Source organism: Siphateles boraxobius, unplaced genomic scaffold (genome assembly GCF_051911475.1).
Source record: "Siphateles boraxobius isolate OS27281-9 unplaced genomic scaffold, OSU_SipBor_1 12, whole genome shotgun sequence".
Lineage (NCBI taxonomy): Eukaryota > Metazoa > Chordata > Actinopteri > Cypriniformes > Leuciscidae > Siphateles > Siphateles boraxobius.
The window spans coordinates 10,656,158-10,676,833 of NW_027508722.1; the positions used below are offsets into that span (position 1 = coordinate 10,656,158).

The following is a 20,676-nucleotide window of genomic DNA, read 5'->3' on the forward strand; positions in this document are numbered from 1 at the left end:
ATTGTAATATTAATTCAGCCACATCAAGTTAATCCAATTAACTGACCCAAATATTTATAATTAATAATAACAAGATATTATTGATTATTAATATTTCCAAAAAGCTGAGTTCCTTACAAGGGCATGTACACGCACAAACAGGCATTAAAAATGCACATATAAACACACGTGTACAGATGCAAGGTAAATTACAGCCTGATTGTTATTCAGCAGGCATTTTTTAATTAGCTCATGATTAGTTCTGCCTGAGTAGCATTTGAAAAGCAGAGTTAAATGAAGCTGTTTTGCTGCAGGTGAGCTGACGAGGTGTTTAAGAAACTTGAGCCCTGTACCTCTGGGTTTGATTTTTCACATTCAAAATGACGCACTGGTCCTTAGATCCAATAATCTCATCACAGCTCATAAGAGATTAACAATACAGTTTACAGGACAATCATTACAATATATAATTTCATTAACTAAAGGGAAAATATATGGGAACATAAGTACAGATACTGTGTTGATTTCAAAATGTATTATATAAAACTAGCTCCAAAATCGTATGTTATGATCTATGCTAAAGAGTGTAGTTAAATTGTCCAATTGGTATATACATCATGACTGAACATTAATGAAAATAATCGGGACATTCATATCTACACTAGCTACTTTGGGTCGTAACTAATTAGTTTAAAAACCTTTCCCAACAGGGTTTGTGTTTTTGGTGTGTAGGCCTACATTGTATGTCCTACACATTTCACACATAAAAAGCAGGCAATGGCCTCTAACCTTTTTCCAGCGTGCGGGTATTCGGGCGTCATACATGCAGTCCAGCGCGTCTCGCAGGTTCTCGCTCATAATGATGGTTCCATCGATGGCCAACTTCAGGTCACTCAGCGTGTTCCTGACCAGAACAATCACTCTTTGCATGCGATCAATCTCCTGCCGCAGGAAAATGTTCATGGGCTGAAGGGGACCCATGCTCATCAATCTCTCTCTGACCTGGATAAATGATGCAATTTGAATTTATGATTGTGTCATTTATTAGTTTGCGCTCTCTGTATTATTTTTTATTGTTAATCAAGTAAAGGTGACAATGACAAATATTAGCATTGACACCAGTTTTCATATACGCAACTCCTCAATTTGTGTCTTTTATGCACTAGGCTTTAGAGGATGCAACAGACTACTGAAATCTGTTATACTTTACTGCTTCACCACCATTATCTAGACACCCAAATCGGCTCTTTTAAACGCCAAAAGTGCTTTTATATACCGCACATATGGATAATAAATCCAGTTGTAAAACTCTTCTCCATCAATTACTTGATTTCCTGCTGAACAACAGAAAATGTACACAAACATTATTTTCAATGAATTGCAGTTTACCGCCAGCTTTATGTGTGGTGATAGCTCAATGTAAAGTGCATCATGACATAATTGGAAGCACATTTCACATCTGGGTAAACAAGACGGAAGGTGCAGAAGGCACAATGTTTTATTTAAGTAGAAAGTCGCTCTTTTTGCTATTGTTATTAATAATTGAGTTTCGAAATTGGCAGAAAGCAGGGCATGGGTTTTAAATATTTTAGGAAAGCTCATGATTGAGACATATCTGCTTCTCTGCAGAATGATAATGAAAACAAAAAGCCCTTGTGCACCCCTAAGGCACGTTTTTTTCCTGCTGCCTCCTTAATTCGCGGACAATCAGAGGGGAGTAGAAGCTAATTACTGCCTATTTGTTTTATAAGCAACTGAAGTTGGATTTTAGAATATTTGTATGTTCCAAAAAAAAAAAATGCATTAGAGCAGGAAGTCTGTGACCTCACCACCATCCGTCAACCCTGAGAATATCTCGGATGTGAATGTCTCACAGTGTCTCACACTGAGAATGTCTCACAGGACTCGAGCTCCAGACAGCAAAGGTCATTTGCTCCCATTGGGCTCTGAGTTCACTCTATCAACCATACAAAATTTTGCTGCATCTTTTTTGCCCAGTCTGAAACTTTACCTCAAATGGTACAAAATCTAGAGGCAGTTTCTCCAGCATGTCATCTGCTAGCCGACCCACAATCGCCTCCCTGGTCTCTCCGCTTCCGCTGGAGCTGTCCTTTGGTTGGATACTCAGGATAGTGTCTAGTACGTCCTTGGCGAGTTTGCTTTGGTAGGTGATGTCTGCATTTGGGTGGAGGCCGAACACCTCTGGGGTGTCATATGTGGGGAGACCCTTCAGGAGAAAAAAAAATATCTTAGTCACAGATAAGGAATGTTATGGGTTCAGTATGAGTTAAGATGTTGCTTACAGAACCGTATTGGTTATCAAAGAGTATTATTTTCATTTGTCCCTCAGTTAAAGCAAGGCACATTCGTATAAACATTAATGTGATTGGCATGACCATGTACAGCTGGTAAACTTTTATGATTCACAAGGATACAAGAAAAGGAATAGGACTCTAAATTTAAACAGGTGGGGAAAAAGTGCTTTAAAAATTTATAAACTCCACATTTCTCCTTTTAAATCCTTAAAGTCGACCATTTACTTCTTGTAAGTCAAATAATTTCTGTGGTCAGCAACATCATGCCACAGATGTGTTTGTGCTTGACTTGTATTAAAGCCAAAATATTCCTTTAAAATATTAGTTTATTATATCTGGAGATTATCCACAAAGGCATGATTCAGTAATGCCTGCAAAACCTTAATGTATAATAAAAAATAAAAAATAAAAAAAACAAAAAAAAACAGGATTTATTTTCAAAGACCATGTCAAGGTTTTCAGCCAGAACAGGGAACATTTTACATTTAGTAATTTAGCAGACGCTTTTATGCAAAGCGACTTACAACTGAGGACTAAAGTCAAGTCAAGCCTTGCTCAGAGTAGCATAAGCCAGACAAGGGAGGATTTAAAGAAAAAAGACTTTTTTTTCCCCCTTTTATGTTAAGTGCTCACGGAAGAGATGAGTTTTCAGTTGTCTTTTGAATGTTGTCAGGGATTCTGCATTCCGGACGAGGGTGGGGAGATGCATGGAACCGTGAATGAGAATGTTCTGGAGAGTGATTTTGTGGCTCTCTGTGATGGAACCACGAGCCGTCGCTCATTGACCTAGGCTTCCTAGGAACACTTCCTATAACACCCAATGTACTTGTTACATCATAAGAAGAATGGCATCTACACTAATATTAGTCTCTCTGTTTATTTCAAGGTTTACTGTAGTCAGCCGGATCAGGGCCGTGTCCAGATCAGATGGAGGACCAGAGCCTAGACACGACCACAATGCATGATGTAGTCAGGCGGATCCAGGCCGCATCCAGACCAGATGGAGGACATGAGCCTAGACACGACCACAACGCTTCTCTGAAGTGTCAGCAGAGATTGTGTCAACTAGACTCTCCCGTGAAGTTCTCAACGACACAACAGCCATCGGCACTTATCCTCTAAGCCATCTTCATACCAGCGTGATGACTTCAATCTTCAACCAGATGGAACTGGATAAATATTCTGAATGTTCTGATCCAACTTGACTTCTGACCTATAATGCTGCCTGAATCATAATCATACACTGCTCGTTTGTTGGTCAGAGGAGAACTGGATTCTCCATTCTGTCACCTGATGGAGTTTTGGTTCCTTTCCACAGTCGCCTTTTGCTTTTGACATGCTTCGTTGGGGACACTTAATATTCAACAATATTATTGATCTGCCTGCATTGACACCATTATATGAGAACTGAACTGGACAATGACATCACTGTTTTCTCCAGAGTGACTGTATAAATAAATTAACTGAATTAATAACTTTTTAACAACAGAAATGAACCAACTCTGAAATTACTTAAGTGGGACTATGATGCTATTTTCTTCTAGATCTGCTGTACAGCCGAAACAACTTTGTTGCATTATCTTCCTGTTATCACTGTAAACCCTTTTTGAAACAATTTGTGTTGTAAAAAGCGCTATAAATAAAGTTGACTTGACTTGACATATTTCTGATTTCTGCAATAGCACTAATAAACCAAAAACATTAAATACACAATAAATACAAAATAATTATAGGTCTCAATATGTATCATTAATACATCAAACTAGTTTCAATCTCATTCGTTTTAACTAACTGAATATGGCTTGTTCCACAGCTAGCCATTTTAAAACCATGTTTATACTTTCAAACAGATTTTTTTTCAAAATTAAAGTTTTTGCTGATTCCAAGCAAATTATAAACATTATTATAATCTGATTTTGAAGATATGATTATTTGCATAAAATCAAATAGATGCAATTACTTAATAAATATGCTAATTTTTTGAGTGTATAAAGGTCCATGTTTGGATTCTAAATTTAAATATTCTAAAAATAAAGTGATCAGTGTCTTGCGATCAATTTTCACATGATATAAACAACCATTATGAGAGCTCACTCTCATTAGCAAGGAAAGCTAAAGCATATTGCATCAGTTTTGATAAATGGATGAATGCTTTCCCACATCTCTTCCTTTTTGATGAGCAATCATCATTAAAGATGTTTATTAGTTGATACACACATGCATACAGTGTTGTGTACCAGCAATACAAGTCATTTCACATTACACATTCATTCATCATAATTCATCAAAAGCTTCCTGTAAACAACATGTGCTTTGAGATTTTATACTGAACAGCTGAACAAAAGCTATTTTTTATATTTCCTTTATTCTTTTTTGAAGCAAAATGTCTCACATGTTTCTTCAGAAGCTTTTGTGTGCGGTTTCATTAACGAATAGTGATAAGCTCATTGCGTGTTACATACTGAACAAAGCTGTGGCGTGTACGCTGTGAGTGCACAGACCGGCTCTCAGAACCATGTCTGAGAAAATCATCCTGCTGTGAGTTGGGACTAAAAACATCCATCACAATCAGCTCAGTGATATCAATTTTTGAATGAAGATCAGCCGTACTCGGCTTGCAGCTGTGCTATTTCTCTCACGAGGACACCACTGCTTTACTTGACTCACTGGCTTTAATGTACAACAGGAATAAAGCCAGTGAGAGACTGGTTATGTCACTCTTGGCACTGGAATGGCTATTATGAAGTGTATATATGTGGCTTTGATTGAGCTGCACTATTTTCATGCCTGATGAATCAGCTTTATTAACTGTGTTTGTTACATTACAGTTGACTAAAGATTGGCCTTTTTTCTGTTCTCATTGTTTTTATTTTGTATATATATATATATACTGTATATATATATATATATATATATTTTTTTTTTTTTTTACTTTTCTTTTGGTCTTCAGATAGTTTACTTTCTGTCAGCATGCACACACTGTGCCAGATGCGACTTGAATATTAATTACTGTTATGTTCGCACCAACTGCTAAAAGGGGGGTGATGGTAGGTCTTTATAGTGGTACCATTTACTGCACATTTGCCAGACACCTCTGAGAGAGAAGAAAATAAGAACTTTCACTAAAGCTGAAATGAACGCTTTGTAAAAAAAAAAAAAAAATGCACTTGAAATTTACATTAACAGCTTATAATTGTAAAGGAACTTTGCATTATGCAAAGCTGTTGCATAATTTATTACATTACTTGGTATCATTTTAGTATTTTAATGTTGTTGTTGTTGCTGTTGTTTTTTTTTAAGTAAGTATTGGTACTCAGTATTGGCAGATTTTATTGTAAATATTAATTGGAGTCACTCTGCTGTGAATCTTGACCAGGTAACAGCCCACAGTGTTGTAATAAACCACCATTGTCTACACAGACAATTGTCAACACAGTCTCACCTCAATTTCTCACCTCCATCTAAAGAGACAAAACCTTTAGAACAAATAGTAGCTACTGATTCCAAAGAGACTGACTGAGCAGTTTCATTGGAACATTCTATCTCACCTGAACATATTGGAGATACTGATCCACATTATTGCATCTGGGAATGCAGTAGCCTTTGTAGAAGTAGAAATCAGGGCTGAACATGTTCTCATTGAACCACACCTTCGCAAATGTGTTCAAGAGGCGCTTATCATAGTCATCAGTCACCCTACCGCCATACTGGATCTCGCCGATCATGTAGCGCACAGTGTTCCAGGACACACCCTGTAAAAATACTCATTCAAATTAAAATGCCAGGTGCTGAGTCTATTTGGCAACATTTTGCATAGAACTTTGACAAAGATGACAGTGTAAATCATAGACATACACTTTATGTAAAAGGACCTTCTCGCAGATGTGGAAAAGGTTATGTTCATGCCATACTTTAATAATAAAGATATTTGACATGAATCCATATAATTCAAAATGACTCCCAATTATAGGTTACTTTAAGATTATGTGGGATAATTAAAGGTGTATAATTACAGCACAAATTAGCCAAAATAAACTTTACAAAACTTTTCTGAAACGAGTTTATGGTGTATTTGGCTGATTTAATTTTGCTAATTATTATGATCTAGTTACACTGCTGCTCCATAATGCAATTCTCACCTTCTTGATGTCCATATCATCCAGGTGATTCTGGACAAACTGTATGGTTGCATTGAAATCTGCCTGGTTGAACTCATATGGGATGTTCCACCCCAAAGGTCCATATTTCCGCCTCTCTTGGACAGTGGAATGGAGGAATGCCACTCCATACAACATGGGCCTCCATTGGACCATGTTACTCACATCTAGAAGATCCTGACTGATACCTGGAAGATATTATTAGGCATTACCAATGTTTAAGACTTTCCTTATTAGTAACACAAAGCACACTAGTTGTTTTTTTAATGATATTGGAATAATGAGACTCCTTTATAATCATCTAAATGTTTAAAATCCATTAGTAGCCTCAGTGATGGTACAGGTCTTCTCTTTCATCTCAAATAGGCAGGATATATATATAAAAAAACAGCCTGCAGTTGAAATGGAGTGAAGTCCATAGAGAAAACTGACAGGCGAATAAAGACTAAAAATCCAGAGAGGTCAGGCTCACCTCCGTAAGTCCTTTTAAGTCCGGCTTTCAGTCCCTGTGGAGGCTCATTGGTGAATTTGATTGACATCTGCAGGAGAGTGATAGGAAAGTGTCTGTGGACCTCAGTGGTCATCCACAGTCTGAAGGTGTCATGAATGCTGTCTGTCTCTGTGATTGTATCCATGAGTTCATCCATAAAATCCAGACCCAAATGACAGTTCTGTAGTAAAGCCCAGCCTCCCTAATAGGGGAAAAAAAGATAAGATCTGGTTTTAGAGAAAGTATTCAGGTTTATAGACTTTATTGAGCACAAATACTGAGAGATAAGAAGGCCATCAAGTGAAATTGCAAAAATCTCTTCTTTCAAACATGCATCCCAAACTCTCCCCTGTCTTCCATTAGTTGAATAGACAAATAATGTGGTCCCAAAATCATGGTTGGCTGAGCCAATGTACTGTATTTTGCTGTCAAAATACTCAAACAAGCAGAACAACAGATCAGATCCATTGTGTTGACACTTTTGGGGGAATCAACCCATGAATGGCAAGCTTATTATTATCTCTGCATATTAAGATGGGATAGAAGCAAGTATTTTAACATTAAAAATGCATGAATATGAACATACATTAGCCATAGAGTGCTGCAGAAGTTTGCGTGCATGAACTTCCTGCCCCTGACCCATTGAGACGTAACGAGTCTCAATTCTTTGTCGTTTGCCCAGGGCGATGATTGAGTCTGTTGGGTCTGAACCCATGGATAGGAAGCAGATGAGAGGAGTGCATGGGTCAGACTCCTCCCAGGTCTTCTCCAGATCCAGAATCACTCCCTCAGCATATCTCTCCCCCATTGAGTGCATGATGTACTTCCGTGCCTTTCAATTACACATTGGAAAACAAGTAATTAGCCTGATGCGATTTAAAATCAAGTCACATTTTTTATAGCGCTTTACACAATACAGATGGTTTTAAAGCAGCTTGACAGGAATAAACAGGTAAATAATGTTTATTAAGGTAAATAATAGTGTTGCGAATTGTATCAATTATGAAATTACTATAAAACAGCTGTAAGGTAGCTCTACCGAAGACAATATTATCCAGCTCAAATTCAGTTAAAATTTTGTTTATATCTGACAGTGTCAGTGCAGCCAAATTGATATTTCTAAATGGTAATTGTCTTTTTTAAAGCCCCATCTGAGCAAGCCGAAATTTGGCAAGGACAGTGGCAAGAAACTAATACTCCATCAACTGACTGTAATAGAGAGAGAAAAAAACCCTGGGGGAAACCAGGGTTCAGTCAGGGGACCAATTCTCGCCTTGCCTTTGTGATGGATATCCAGAAGGTCAAGAAATATTACCCACATACATAAGCCTAATAGCAAATAGGCATGCTGTAATCAGAATTCTTCTGTTCTGGATTATTTAGCTGATAACAGTAATGAGATTGTGATGAGCTAATAATGCATTTTGCGCATTCTAATAATGAGACTGAGACAGTGCATTAATTGTCATAAAATTGTCAAAAATAGACTACAATTTTTGTATGCAAAAATAATCTGTTTTGGTTTGTGATGAAAAAATACAAGTGAGGATTTTCACAAAATAAATTAAAAATCAATAATTGTATGGCTTCACTGGATACACTGGCTTCAAAATGGGCTCATTTATACCTGAGCAATGGTCCTATCTGGACACCAGGATCGAATAAGGAGCAGCCGTCTGAAACAGTCCAGAGCCTGGTCATATGCATTTGGGATTGGTTCTTCCTCTGGTGCCTCTCTATCAAACCAGCTCTTCCACTGTTTCTCATGACGCCCAATCTGTTAATTAAAGGTGTACGCAAAAGTGAGCGAATCTGGTACTTATTTGGACAGTTGACAAAAAATCATTTTGGAAAGTAGTCATGTTCTACGGGGTGCTACACTCAATCTAAAACTATTTAAAACAGCATTTTGATTATTTTTAGTTATATTTTAAATGATAAACGTTATTTAACGACCCATATATTATATTTCAAATTTTGGTTACCATTTTGGTTACCATTTGACTTCCATTGTTTGAAGAAAAAAATAAAAGAAACTAAGCCATTTCTCAAAATATGTTATTTTATGTTCCACAGAAGAAATAAAGTCAAACAGGTTCGAAACAACATGAGCATGAGTAATGATACAAAAAATATCTATTTTGCGTGAACTAAACCTTCAATATACATTATATAGCATCTAAAATTAAGTGGTTGGGAATGAAATTATTTGTCAAATAAATAACATGTAAATGTTTTGTCTAATCAAAACTGATTTAAAGACAAAGACTAAACATGATGATACGGAAAGCCTGGTGTGTCATGCCATTGTATTATGAAATCTTGTGTGTGGATTAGCAGTATTTCTGTAGTTGCAGTGTTATAGAAATGGTTAATTAAACAAAAGGCTTTTAATCTGATTTCTTTCAGCCACAAGTAATTGATTTAGAGTTTGCCAAAGTGAGCTCATTTCACACTGCATTGAGCATGAAGTTCCCCCGGGCAGACATGGCCTGCCAATCAGCCGTCAGTGTGAGGGGTCGTGAATGTATTTGTGCCTGTGTGTGTGTGTGTGCAGACCAGATGAATCAAATATTGACATGTTTACTGCAAAGAGTGAGCAGTGAGAAGGATTTAATGAGGAAGGGGAACTCAAAGCGACAGATACTGTGTGCGTGCGTGCGTGCGTGCGTGTGTGTGTGTGAATATATGTGTTCCATGTGTGGATGAGTCTGATCCTTTAAGTGTATAGGTATCTGACCACACACCTGATCTAGAATGTCAGAGAACTGCCACAGTTTGCTCAGCTCCACCAGGTTGAGCCATGTTATGTCCAGGATCCACTTTGCAGCTTTGGGTGGACAGGCTTTCAGGTCCAGCGAAGCACCTCCTGGGTGACATCAAGAAAACAGATCACATGAAGTGTTGCCTTGTTCTTATTATGAAAACAGAATCCTGAATTTTGCACCAGAGTGTAGGAGATTTGAGAATTTCTTAGTTATATTTTTGCTTCTTATCAGCTTTTTTTATTTTTTTGATTGATAGCATGTTGATGAGTTTGTTTATAATCGGATACTAGCTTGCTTACTACAGTACAGTTTTTGCTGTATACTGCTTATTACTTTTTTTTTTATGGTGGATGAAACAAAGGTTGCATATGTTAATATAATCTAACAATAAACAATATGTATGAAGTAACTATTAATATTGTTAAAAGTTATATTCTAATTAACTCCAGAATGAGTTAACCACTTAAAAATTAGGCAAAGAGTAAAATTTCTATCACACATGATTTAGTAAGATTCTGGGTACAAATATAAAGAATTTACAGTACGTGAGGTAGAAATAACAACATTTTAACCCTGCCCAACTGCTCACTTCTGAATTATAATTTGATCTGCAGGTTAATGAATGTCAAATCACAGAACTGGTGAAAAACAGTTTAACTTGATATATACGATTTATTTAAAATATTTGCCTAAATTACAGTTGCTCAGTCTGTAGCACTAGCACTGTAGCCTCACAGCAAGAAGGACCCCTGTTTGAGTTCTGTCCGACCCGTGAGGCAGGTCAGGTGAATTGCCCAAATGTACTGTATGTGGGTGTGTTAGCCCTGATGGACTTGGTTTGGCCCAAGACGTTGAGTAGTCTCTAGCATTCCTAAAGAATAGCGGGTTTGCCAAAATATATATATATATATATATTTTTTTTTAATTGTACAAAATGGGACAGTGTAAAAGCTGCCATTTGTCTGACATGATATAACGTTTAGTACAGATATGATAAAGAAATGACAAAAAAGATCAAATAAAACAAGGATTATTAAATAACTCAAAAGCAGGTAATCCACAGAACGAGCAAACTACACGAAACAGTGTGCCATGCACAAACAATACCGGACAACTGAAGACAGAACAAGTGGGGTTTCAAAGTGGAAGTTTTTGAAAACGGTCTTCGCGTAAACAACAAAAACTCGAAACTCTGAAGAAGATGACCTCATGCACATGTGTATTACGTGTTCAGTCTGTAGGATTTCATCCCAGTCTAATGGCTAATTCGCGGTTTTTCTGTTTCAAAGCATGTGATTGGCTGTTCGCTGCTGGTGTCACATGATGTGCATGTGCTTCATGAACTCAGGATCAAAGCCTGAGTTGACAGAGAAAGTTTATGACCAGCGTCATGGTAACAACAAAGCCTAAATGGACTGATTTGGTCTTCTAACTTGAAACTAATCCTGTAACCCTGAGTTTGTTTAACTACCATAGGCCCCTGGTCAGTTGTTGTTTGGTGTTACATGTGGATACCTGTTCTTTTTGCTCCTCATGTTACTGATTGTTGTTGTTGTTTTTTCTATTACTAATAAACCCCTGGTAAGTAGATCCTCATCTTTACCTGCATCCCTTGCTCCCTGCGTTACAGAAGGTTGCAACAGCTTATTAAAAAACATAAATATTTTTTATTTTGTATCAGATAAATGTGGGGAAGTTATATTAAAGTTTTGAGTTAAATGGTACAAAATAAAGCTACATTTGTTAAAGCAAGAAGTGTTCTCTAGTCTATTGTTGTTATACTGGCCATTTATTGAGTTTTTGTGTTAACTTGTTTTGAGTATCTTTAACCGAAATACTGACTTTATACACTTATGTAATTAATAAAATACATTGTTTTCTTGCACTCATCTTGTCTGAACAAAGATGGAATGTTATGTTCTTGGAATACTAACTAGTAAAGGTACAAAGGAACCTCTCCTGTTTTGCAAATGTAATAACTTGAGAAATCTCGAGAAAAGCTAATTTTTATAGGGGAAAAAGCAAGACAAACTACATGGCAGCAAAGAGACAGAAATTGGCTCTCCCAAGAGTGCATTAAAGAGCAGAATGGTATTAACTGGCTTGACGTGCACTGCCAGCACAGGGAATCAAATTGACCTTCTGGGTAATGGGCCACTTCTCTGACCGCAAGGCTGCCTGATTTCTCAGTGATTAAATTTCGGGATCTGATGCTTTTACGAAGCAAAAGCACATGAACCAACATGGTAATCACATAGAAGTTCATCAATCTACAGACTCACCAAGGACTCCTCGTGAACAACATGTACAAATCACAAATTGCAAAGAGCCATTAAATATGATTTTTCTTGTTACCCAGAGGAAAGAAAGAAAAATCACAAAAGCTTCTAATGGCAAAACCACAGTCTGTTGTCTCTTTTTGAGCATTTAGTTTGAGATCTCAATGCAACTTAATATATCATTCATAAATTGCCCTTGCTCGTTGCTGTAAGGATTTATTCTTGATTGATAATATTCATCCATGTCTATACTTTTGAAACACGGTGTATGTCATACTTTATTGAACCTGGAACAGTCCTTTAAAAAAAATATGGCTATATTAATGTTCAATATGTCTCAATGAATACAAGTATGCAACACAATATACTGTGTAGCCTTACATAATATGTACTGGCAGTCAACCTCACAGCTTGTCAGAAGGCACCACTGTGCTTCATTCATAGCACACTAATAGCTGCAGAAGTCTGGCTCTGATGGGTTCCTGCTGCTCAGTTCTGCCTAAACCCACTGCTGCAAAAGACTGCCTTAAAACCTGTCTGTACCCTATTAATAAAGGATATATAATAATAAAGAATGAGAAATTGTGTGAGTGTCTGAACTTGTTATATATGTAAGATATGCAGTAGAATTCAGCAGAAAGTCACAAATATTCCTACATGCATTACCATTGTTCAAGAATGTTAATAGACAAATCGATTTTTATCTCGTTGGAGAACATAGAAAATAAAGAAACTAAGGAGGAGAAATATTTTGAATGTAGAAAAACAGAGAAAAAAAGAAACTGAGAGAGACTGACTTGTGGAAGACGGGTTGGTTTCTGACCTTTAATAAGGGTCAGGAACTCCTCATGTTTGACCCTGTTGCTCTGCATGTCAATCTTGAGAGTGAGCAGCAGGGTGAACAGGAACTTGTGTTCTTCATACAAACCCCGAGCTGCGTACTTGTGCACCTCAAAGGTCATGTACTCGATGATTTTGGCGATCCGCTTGCTTGTAATTGGACTCTTTGAAGACCTACTCTCCAAGAGGAAGAAACAAGTTTGCAACTTATGTAAAACCTTGCTTAATGCACTCTCACATCTATATGATCAACAGGCATTGTTTTATATCACCAATATCCTGTAAATTTACATTTTAACATCACCCAACCAATGTTTCATGGTGAAGCCATGTATAGCCACAATATGGGCTTGAGGTATAGGCTCCAAATGACTTTGTCTACATGCTCTATGTCGGCCCTATCTGAATTAGCCAATTTGAATCTCATTTACAGTCTGACCAGAGTTATTTCAGATCTGCCATGGAACCCATGGACAAAACATTTGGGGACCATACCTTTACACAACCTTTGCCTACATTGGCCTCATCAAGAAATGTTGGCTTGATGATGAAGACCAAAAATACATGTCATTTTGTCTTTGAAAAACAAATTTAAATAAGGAATAAGGTATGAATTGATAAATGAGTTTTACTTTGCCAAGGCCAAGTCGAACAAGCCCAGGAACTGGCGCAGGGAGGTCTGATACATCACGTTCACCATGCTCATCTCCGTCATCAGAAAGTACAAGATGCTTCCTCTTGTGGCAACTACACTCAGAAAAGAAGATGACACAAGCGCCAGTATTTACATCTGGTATTAACAGCAGTCTCAGATGCAACTAGAAATCGAGGGAAAAGTGTCGGATTTTGTGATTACATAATAATAATAATAATAATATTAATAATTTGTTACATTTATACATAACTTTTCTCTGCACTCAAAGCCCTTTTACAAATGGCAAGGGAAATCTCAATCGGGTGAATCATTTAGTGAATCAATCGGGGGAATCAATGATTCAGTGGCCCATTCATAAAGAAAGCATTTCTGATTCCTGAATGAATCAGCTGTTTGAACGAATCGAATGCATGTACGACTCAATGACTTACTAATTTAGACATTTACCGCCACCTACTGGCAGTTTTTATTTAATAATTAATAATAATAATAATAATTGTATACTTTGGGGATAGCTTACCAAACAAATGTAAAAAAATAAATACAAATTATTACATTTACTCACTCATGTAATTTCAAACCTGTATGGATTTCTTTCTTTCGTGGAACATAAACAACGTTTTGTTGAATTAAATAAAATAAAAACATTCTAAACCTACTTTTTGTCATTTCTATTTGATGTTTCTCACATTTAACACAATAAATGACTTTAAATTATCTTTTGGGGGAAATTTCTCAGCCAAACTTAATGTGAGATTAAAGGTACTGTAAGCAATGTTGGGTGACGTCACTTCTTGTTGACATAGAAGTATTGTCAAACAAAACAGAGGCTAGCTCAACCCTCCCTCCGCCTCATCCCGTCCCCTCCCCCTCCCTTCTGTTGCACGCACACTAACTCCCCAACCCCCATCCCCAAATCATTCTTGTCGGTTATTGGCTGGAACACTGTTTGTTATGTTCCGTGGTCCAGGTTGGACAAGTTTGTTTTTGTTATCGTTTGTGGAGCCTGGGCTGTCTACAGAGACCACATTTTTTTACAGTGTGTTCAGGTGAGAGGCAGCTAGCGGATAGTGAGGAGATGTTTGCTATGTGTGACAAAAATGGTTTCGGCCTAAAAATTGTTTGACATCGCTTAGAGAACCTTTAATTAGATGAATTAATTGCACATCATGTAATTAATTAGATTAAAACATTATATCACTTGACAGCCTTAATATTAATACCAGGTGTCAACTCGATCAAAGGTTTCTATTTACAGAAATCTGTGAGTTTTACAGAATGTGGCTATTCTGATAATTTACCATTTACATTTTCACATATTTAATTTTTAAATATGGATATTTTTCTTATAAAAATACATTGCTTCACTTCAGAAGGCCTCTATTAACCCCCTAGAGCCGTATGGATTACTTTTATGATGGATGGATGCGCTTTTTCGGGCTTCAAAATCTCAGGCTCTACTCACTCCCATTATAAAGCTTGGAAGAGCCAGGATATTTTTTTTAAACTCTGATTGTGATTGGCTGAAAAAATAAAAGTTTGACTGACAAAATCGGGTTTCGAATGCGAGTTCTACAAAACGAGCCAATGGCAAGGAAATGCCATGGGTCTGTGGAATATGCATAGCGCAACTCCACCCCACTGCGTGGGTATAAAAGGAGGAACGCTGGCAATCTCGCATTATGTTTTCCTGCTGAGAAGCCGAGACTGAACTCCAGGCTGTTCCAGGGGTACAGCGGTTGTGGCAGAGGGACGTAACGTCTCCGTTCCTTCCTCAGGGAACGAGGGTTACATACGTAACCGAGACGTTCCCTTTCGTTCAGTCACTCGGAGTTACGTCAGTGACTGAGGGGGTCCCAATTTATTTATCCCAGATGCCTATTAGCGAGGCGCCATGTGTGGAGTGGGCATGGTAACTCCAGAGCCCTCGACTGCAGTGAGACAAACTTTACTTGGAGAGAGTCTTTCCCTTCAGCTTCCCACCATAACAGACAAAGAGCTGGTCTGAGGACCTGAAACACTGCGTTCTGTCTACATAAGCACGGAAGGCGGGTACTGGATAGAAGAGTGCCAAGGCTGGGTCTACCTCCTCCGAGGACAGCGCTTGCAGGTTCACCACCTGATCCCTGAAAGGAGTGGTGGGAACCTTGGGCACGTATCCAGCCTGGAGTTTCAGGTTCACGTGAGAGTTAGCCAGCCCGAATTCCAGGGCACGCTTCGTCAACCGAAAATGCCTGCATGTCCCCTACCCTCGACCAGGTCATGTTGTCCCACCGTTCTCGACTCAACAAGGTGGTGGTTCGCAGAGATCGCAGCCACGTAAACCTTTAGGGTGGAAGGAGACAGCCTTCGTTCCAACCCTTTTTGGAGAAAGGAGAGCACCGACCTGATTAGGCATTTTCTGGGGTCTTCTCGGTGAGATGAATACCAGGTGCAAAGAGGTTCCACTTCAGAGCATAGCCGTGTCTCATGGACAAGGCCCTAGCAGAAGTAATAGTAGCCTGAGGTGGTAGGGTACTCAAACCTGCCGCGTCCCGTCCAGAACCCACACATGCAGGGAAACGCATGATCTGCGGAGGCCCCGCTGCCAGCTGTGCGCTAGTGCATCTGTGCCGAGGGTCCCCCGTTCAGGGAATAGAACAAGCGGCAGTGGGAAGAGTAGGGGAGGCAAACAGATATACCTGTGCGTCGCCAAACTGTTGCAATTGCAACACTTCCAATTCCCCAGGAAGTGGCTGAAACCGTGAGAGCTCGTCGGCTGCACGATTTAGCTCTCCCGGAATGTGAATGGCTCGAAGCGAACTCAGATGCTTCTGACTCCATAGGAGGAGATGGCGGGCGAGTTGCGGCATACGGCAGGAGCGCACATAGCGACCGAGTCGATTTCCATACCGAGAAAAGAGGTCCTCTGCACGGGGGAGAGTTTGCTCTTTTCCCAGTTGACCCGAAGGCCTAAACGGGCGAGGTGCCATAGCACCATGTCCCTGTGTTCGCAAAACTGGTCTCGAGAGTGAGCTAGAAACAGCCAGTCGTCGAGATAGTTCAGGATGCGAACTCCGTATTGCCGGAGTGGCACAAGGGCTGCCTCGACGACTTTCGAGAAGACGCGAGGGGACAGGGCTAAACCGAAAGGGAGAACCGTGTACTGGTATGCCTGCCCCACGAAAGCAAACCATAGAAACAGTCTGCGTCGAAGAAGAATGGAGACATGAAAGTACGCGTCCTTCAGGTCGATTGCTGCAGACCATTCCAGCAGACGAAAACATTCGAAAATGCATTTGGTTGTCAACATCTTGAATGGAAGCCTGTGAAGGGTTAGGTTCAAGATGCGCTGGTCCAGGAATGGCCGTAACCCACCGGTTTTCTTGGGTACAATGAAGTGGGGGCTGTAGAAGCCGGACTTCATTTCGGCTGCAGGGACGGTCTTGTTTGCACCCTTCGTCCACATGCATGACAGGGGAATTACCACCCATCATGGTATAGCAGACTCCCCGGAAGTGGGGAGGAGGCCGTGCAAACTGAATCGCATAGCCAAGCCTGATGGTTCTCGCAAGCCATCGGGGCAGATTGAGAAGCTCTAACCAGGCTCCCAAAAACTGAACCAGTGGGGACATGTGAACCACAGACGTACCCTTGATGGGGCAGCGAGGCGGAATGACCGGCCCAGACTTTGGAGGCGGAGCGTCCCGGTATGGGGGCACGGTCATATGCCGTGTCCTGACAGAGGAGGCCAGGGAAGGATGAGTGTTCTGCAGTGACCTCCTCTGACTGGGACTGAGAGATCTGAGCCGGCTGCTGGGTGGAGGCAGCAGCTGGCCGCCAGGGCAGAATATGTTTTATGGCCTCAGTCTGCTTCTAGGCGGCCGAGAACAGCTGGGCAAAGTCCTCGACTGCGTCGCCGAAGAGGCCAGCCTGGGATATGAGAGAGTTGAGGAACCAGGTATCAGCCTCTCGCATATTGGTCAGGTTGAGCCAAAGGTGTCTTTCCTGGACCACAGCTGTGGACATCACCTGATCCAGGGAGCGGCTCTTCCATGAGCCCTGGATCAGCTCTACCCTTGTGTATATCCCTGAGCATCTGGGCCTGGTAGACCTGCAGGATGCCCATGGCATGCAGCGAGGCGGCAGCCTGCCCCGTAGCTCTATAGGATTTCGCCTCCAAGGTGGACAAAAACCTACAGGCCGCAGAAAAAAACAATCTTCCAGCCGCGAGCGCTCGGGACAGGGTGGAGGATTCCATTCCAGCCGGATGCTCGCGGATGCCCGGGAAAGCATGGCTGTCAATTCCGGATCAGACTCAAGCAATGCTGGCACACCCTTAGGTGGCAGCACAGCAGAGTCTTCATCTTCAGAAGACTCCAGCCTACCTTGTGATGCAGCGATCGACATCGATTCATCATCTGGAGTGCTGAATGAGATGAATGAGACCGACCTCATCCTGGTCACCGGTTGCAATGCGCAAGAGGGTGGTGTGGCCCAAGGAGGAATCTTCTGGGCTTTGTTCCACACCGTAACCCTCAGGTCACCCTGGCCACCAGCCAAAGTATCGCCTCTCGCGGAGGGGATAGATTGGGGTGTGGCAGAGGGGACTCTACCTCTACGGGTCATTGAGTCTCGGCCAAAGCACCGCGATGGTCATGTTCCCGCAATGAGAACACGAGTCATCCACAAACGCTGCCTGAGAGTGATCTAAGCCCAAAAACGCTAGGTTGCGATTGTGCCCATCAGATGGCAAAACGAATCGATCGCACCCAGAAGTGCATGGACGAGACATCTTTAAAAAGACGTGCCACGCGCAAGCTTTTTGTGAGAGGAAGAAAGCTCAACAGAGTGATGAAGCGCCCAGGGAGAAGCACACAGACTGTTGGTAGATCACTGTACAGATCAGCACCAGGCAATGTAATCTTGCTGGAACGCGCCGTTGCACCAAGGTCTTTGCGCCGTTGCACTGGAGAGCTGCTCGTCTCGTAGTCTTGAAGATCTCAGACACAGGCTTGCAGAAGAGTGAAGAGAAGCTCTTGGCTCCGAAGCAAAAACATAATGTGAGATTGCCAGCGTCCCTCATTTTATACCCATGCGGTGGGGTGGAGTTGTGTAATGCAAATTCCGCAGACCCATTGCATTTCCTTGCCATTGGCTCGTTTTGAAAAACTCAAAGGTGATAGACTTCTAAGTGAAACCCCCATTTCGTCAGTCACTAATATAACTCGGAGTGACTGAATGAAAGGGATCTCAAATACACCTAGGATGGCTTGAGGGTGAGTAAATTATGGGATAATTGTTAGGTGAACTATCCCTTTAAAGGAAAGATAAGCTCTAAGTGCCTACCGGGTCTGTATTCCTCGCGGGCCGCATTGATCTGGATCTCAGTCTCAGCAGCGATCTGGAGTTTCTGTGTGACCTCCTCTGCCGTGCGTTTGGTATTTCCCAGCACTGTGATGAGGCTCTCGTCATCCACCAGGGAGCCCTGCGTGCTGGTCAGCCTAAAAAGTAGATTATCCTCCAGTTCCTTCATTTTACGTTTATTGGCCGTCACATCCTCTAGCAGGTCGGTCCGCTCCTTCTCCAGTTCCTGAAAATCCAAAAACATCACATAATCATTTCTCACCACACACAAACAGCTTTAAGTAAAGTCACCTTTATTTATTTAGTGCGTTATACAATATAAGTTGTTTAAAAGCAGTTTCACAGCAATAAACAGGAAAACAACGATCAACAATGCAAAAACAAACATGAGACAAAGTAAAATTCTGCTGTGAAGCAGCTCTACAGAAGACAAGTATCATTATTCAGCTGAAGTCAGTTCAACGTTGATTCAATTCAGTTCAAACATGTTCTTTACAATATGATATTAAATTTTTCACAGACATTAGTGTAATTAATTATTTAACTGCCTGTTTTCTTTGTCACTTACAGTGTAAGCTTAATTACATATACACATTAAAAAGTGATCCTATTGAATGACATGAAAGATTTAAATTATTAAAATATTACAAAAGTCATTTTCTAAAATGCTCTTTTTTGGGCTATACAGCCCTGATCCACTTTAAATTCATGCAAATATTTTTGGAATCCAGCCAAACCAAAACAAATATTACTTTGTTAGCCAGGTGAGAATGAGAGATGGGGGTAGGAATCAGTCGCAGAGTAAACAATAGGCTTTACCTAGTAAACATATAACAAAAACAACCAACAAGGTAACAAGGGGGCAGGGCCAAGACGAGAGACAGACAAGAAGAGCACATTGCACACAGACACAAAGGATATAGCAAGACATAAGTGTGCATGGCAAAAAGAAAAAAATTGTATCATGTGCTCAAACAGAAAACAACATGCAAGACTGACAGAATGCACAGAGCATGGATGTCAGGACCCCAACACTGAAACTGGACCAAGACTAGACCGAAGTGTCAGGATCCAGACACCATGCACTGACACACCAAACATAACAGACACACGCCCACACAAACAAAACCAAAGCTGTGTGCTCACACATAACAAGACTAATAGGGATGTCAAGATCCAGTCACCATAGATCCAGACAACAGAGGTGACAGAATCCCGACAAACATTGTAGAAATATACTGTAATAACAATCTATTGTTTTAGGTTAGACTATATTTTTTAATTACACAATTAAGTACAGAGTAATATCAGTTAACCACATGCATTTATAAGGTTTGGGTTTAGTTTAGGGTTAGTTGCATGTACTAATTGACTGTTATTACCATGGTAACTACATGTAACATAGACGCTGTGAAATAAAATGTTACTGTTTTATTATTCTAAAACATTGAAATGCGATTATTCAAAAGTGATATATTTCTATCCTAAATAATTATTTTACACATATTTTAAATGATCACATAAGTGTTAATAGTTTACATTGTTTCATCATTTCAATGAAAGCATATTCATATAAATAAGATGTAATAATTGATATGATTTATTGAAAGATAATATCTAGATTTAAAATCCAACAATATTATTTATCTGCCTTCATTGATACCATTAGAACTATATATATATAAACTAAATGAATAACTTTTTTACAACAAAAAGGAACCATCACTGAACTTACTTAAACTGGACTTTGGAAGGAGTAGCAAGCTATTTTCTTCTAAATCTGCTGTACAGCAGAAACCAACTTTGTTGCATTATTTTCCTGTTATCACCGTAAAGCTGTATTGAAA

The 20,676-nt window shown here is 39.9% G+C and overlaps 1 protein-coding gene across 3 annotated transcripts in view; it reads right to left on the reverse strand.

Moving 5' to 3' along the window:
- Positions 1–20,676, reverse strand: part of dnah5 (dynein, axonemal, heavy chain 5) — a 187,907-nt gene that overhangs the window by 11,053 nt on the left and 156,178 nt on the right. For all 3 annotated transcript variants that reach the window (XM_077207318.1, XM_077207312.1, XM_077207325.1), the window contains 11 exons: positions 18,812–19,055; positions 13,461–13,575; positions 12,812–13,002; positions 9,689–9,810; positions 8,569–8,718; positions 7,528–7,773; positions 6,924–7,143; positions 6,434–6,639; positions 5,843–6,046; positions 1,991–2,206; positions 769–981 (listed from right to left, as the gene is read on the reverse strand). In XM_077207318.1, coding sequence (XP_077063433.1) covers positions 769–981; positions 1,991–2,206; positions 5,843–6,046; positions 6,434–6,639; positions 6,924–7,143; positions 7,528–7,773; positions 8,569–8,718; positions 9,689–9,810; positions 12,812–13,002; positions 13,461–13,575; positions 18,812–19,055 — 2,127 coding nt within the window. The remainder of the gene's footprint in view (positions 1–768; positions 982–1,990; positions 2,207–5,842; positions 6,047–6,433; positions 6,640–6,923; positions 7,144–7,527; positions 7,774–8,568; positions 8,719–9,688; positions 9,811–12,811; positions 13,003–13,460; positions 13,576–18,811; positions 19,056–20,676) is intronic.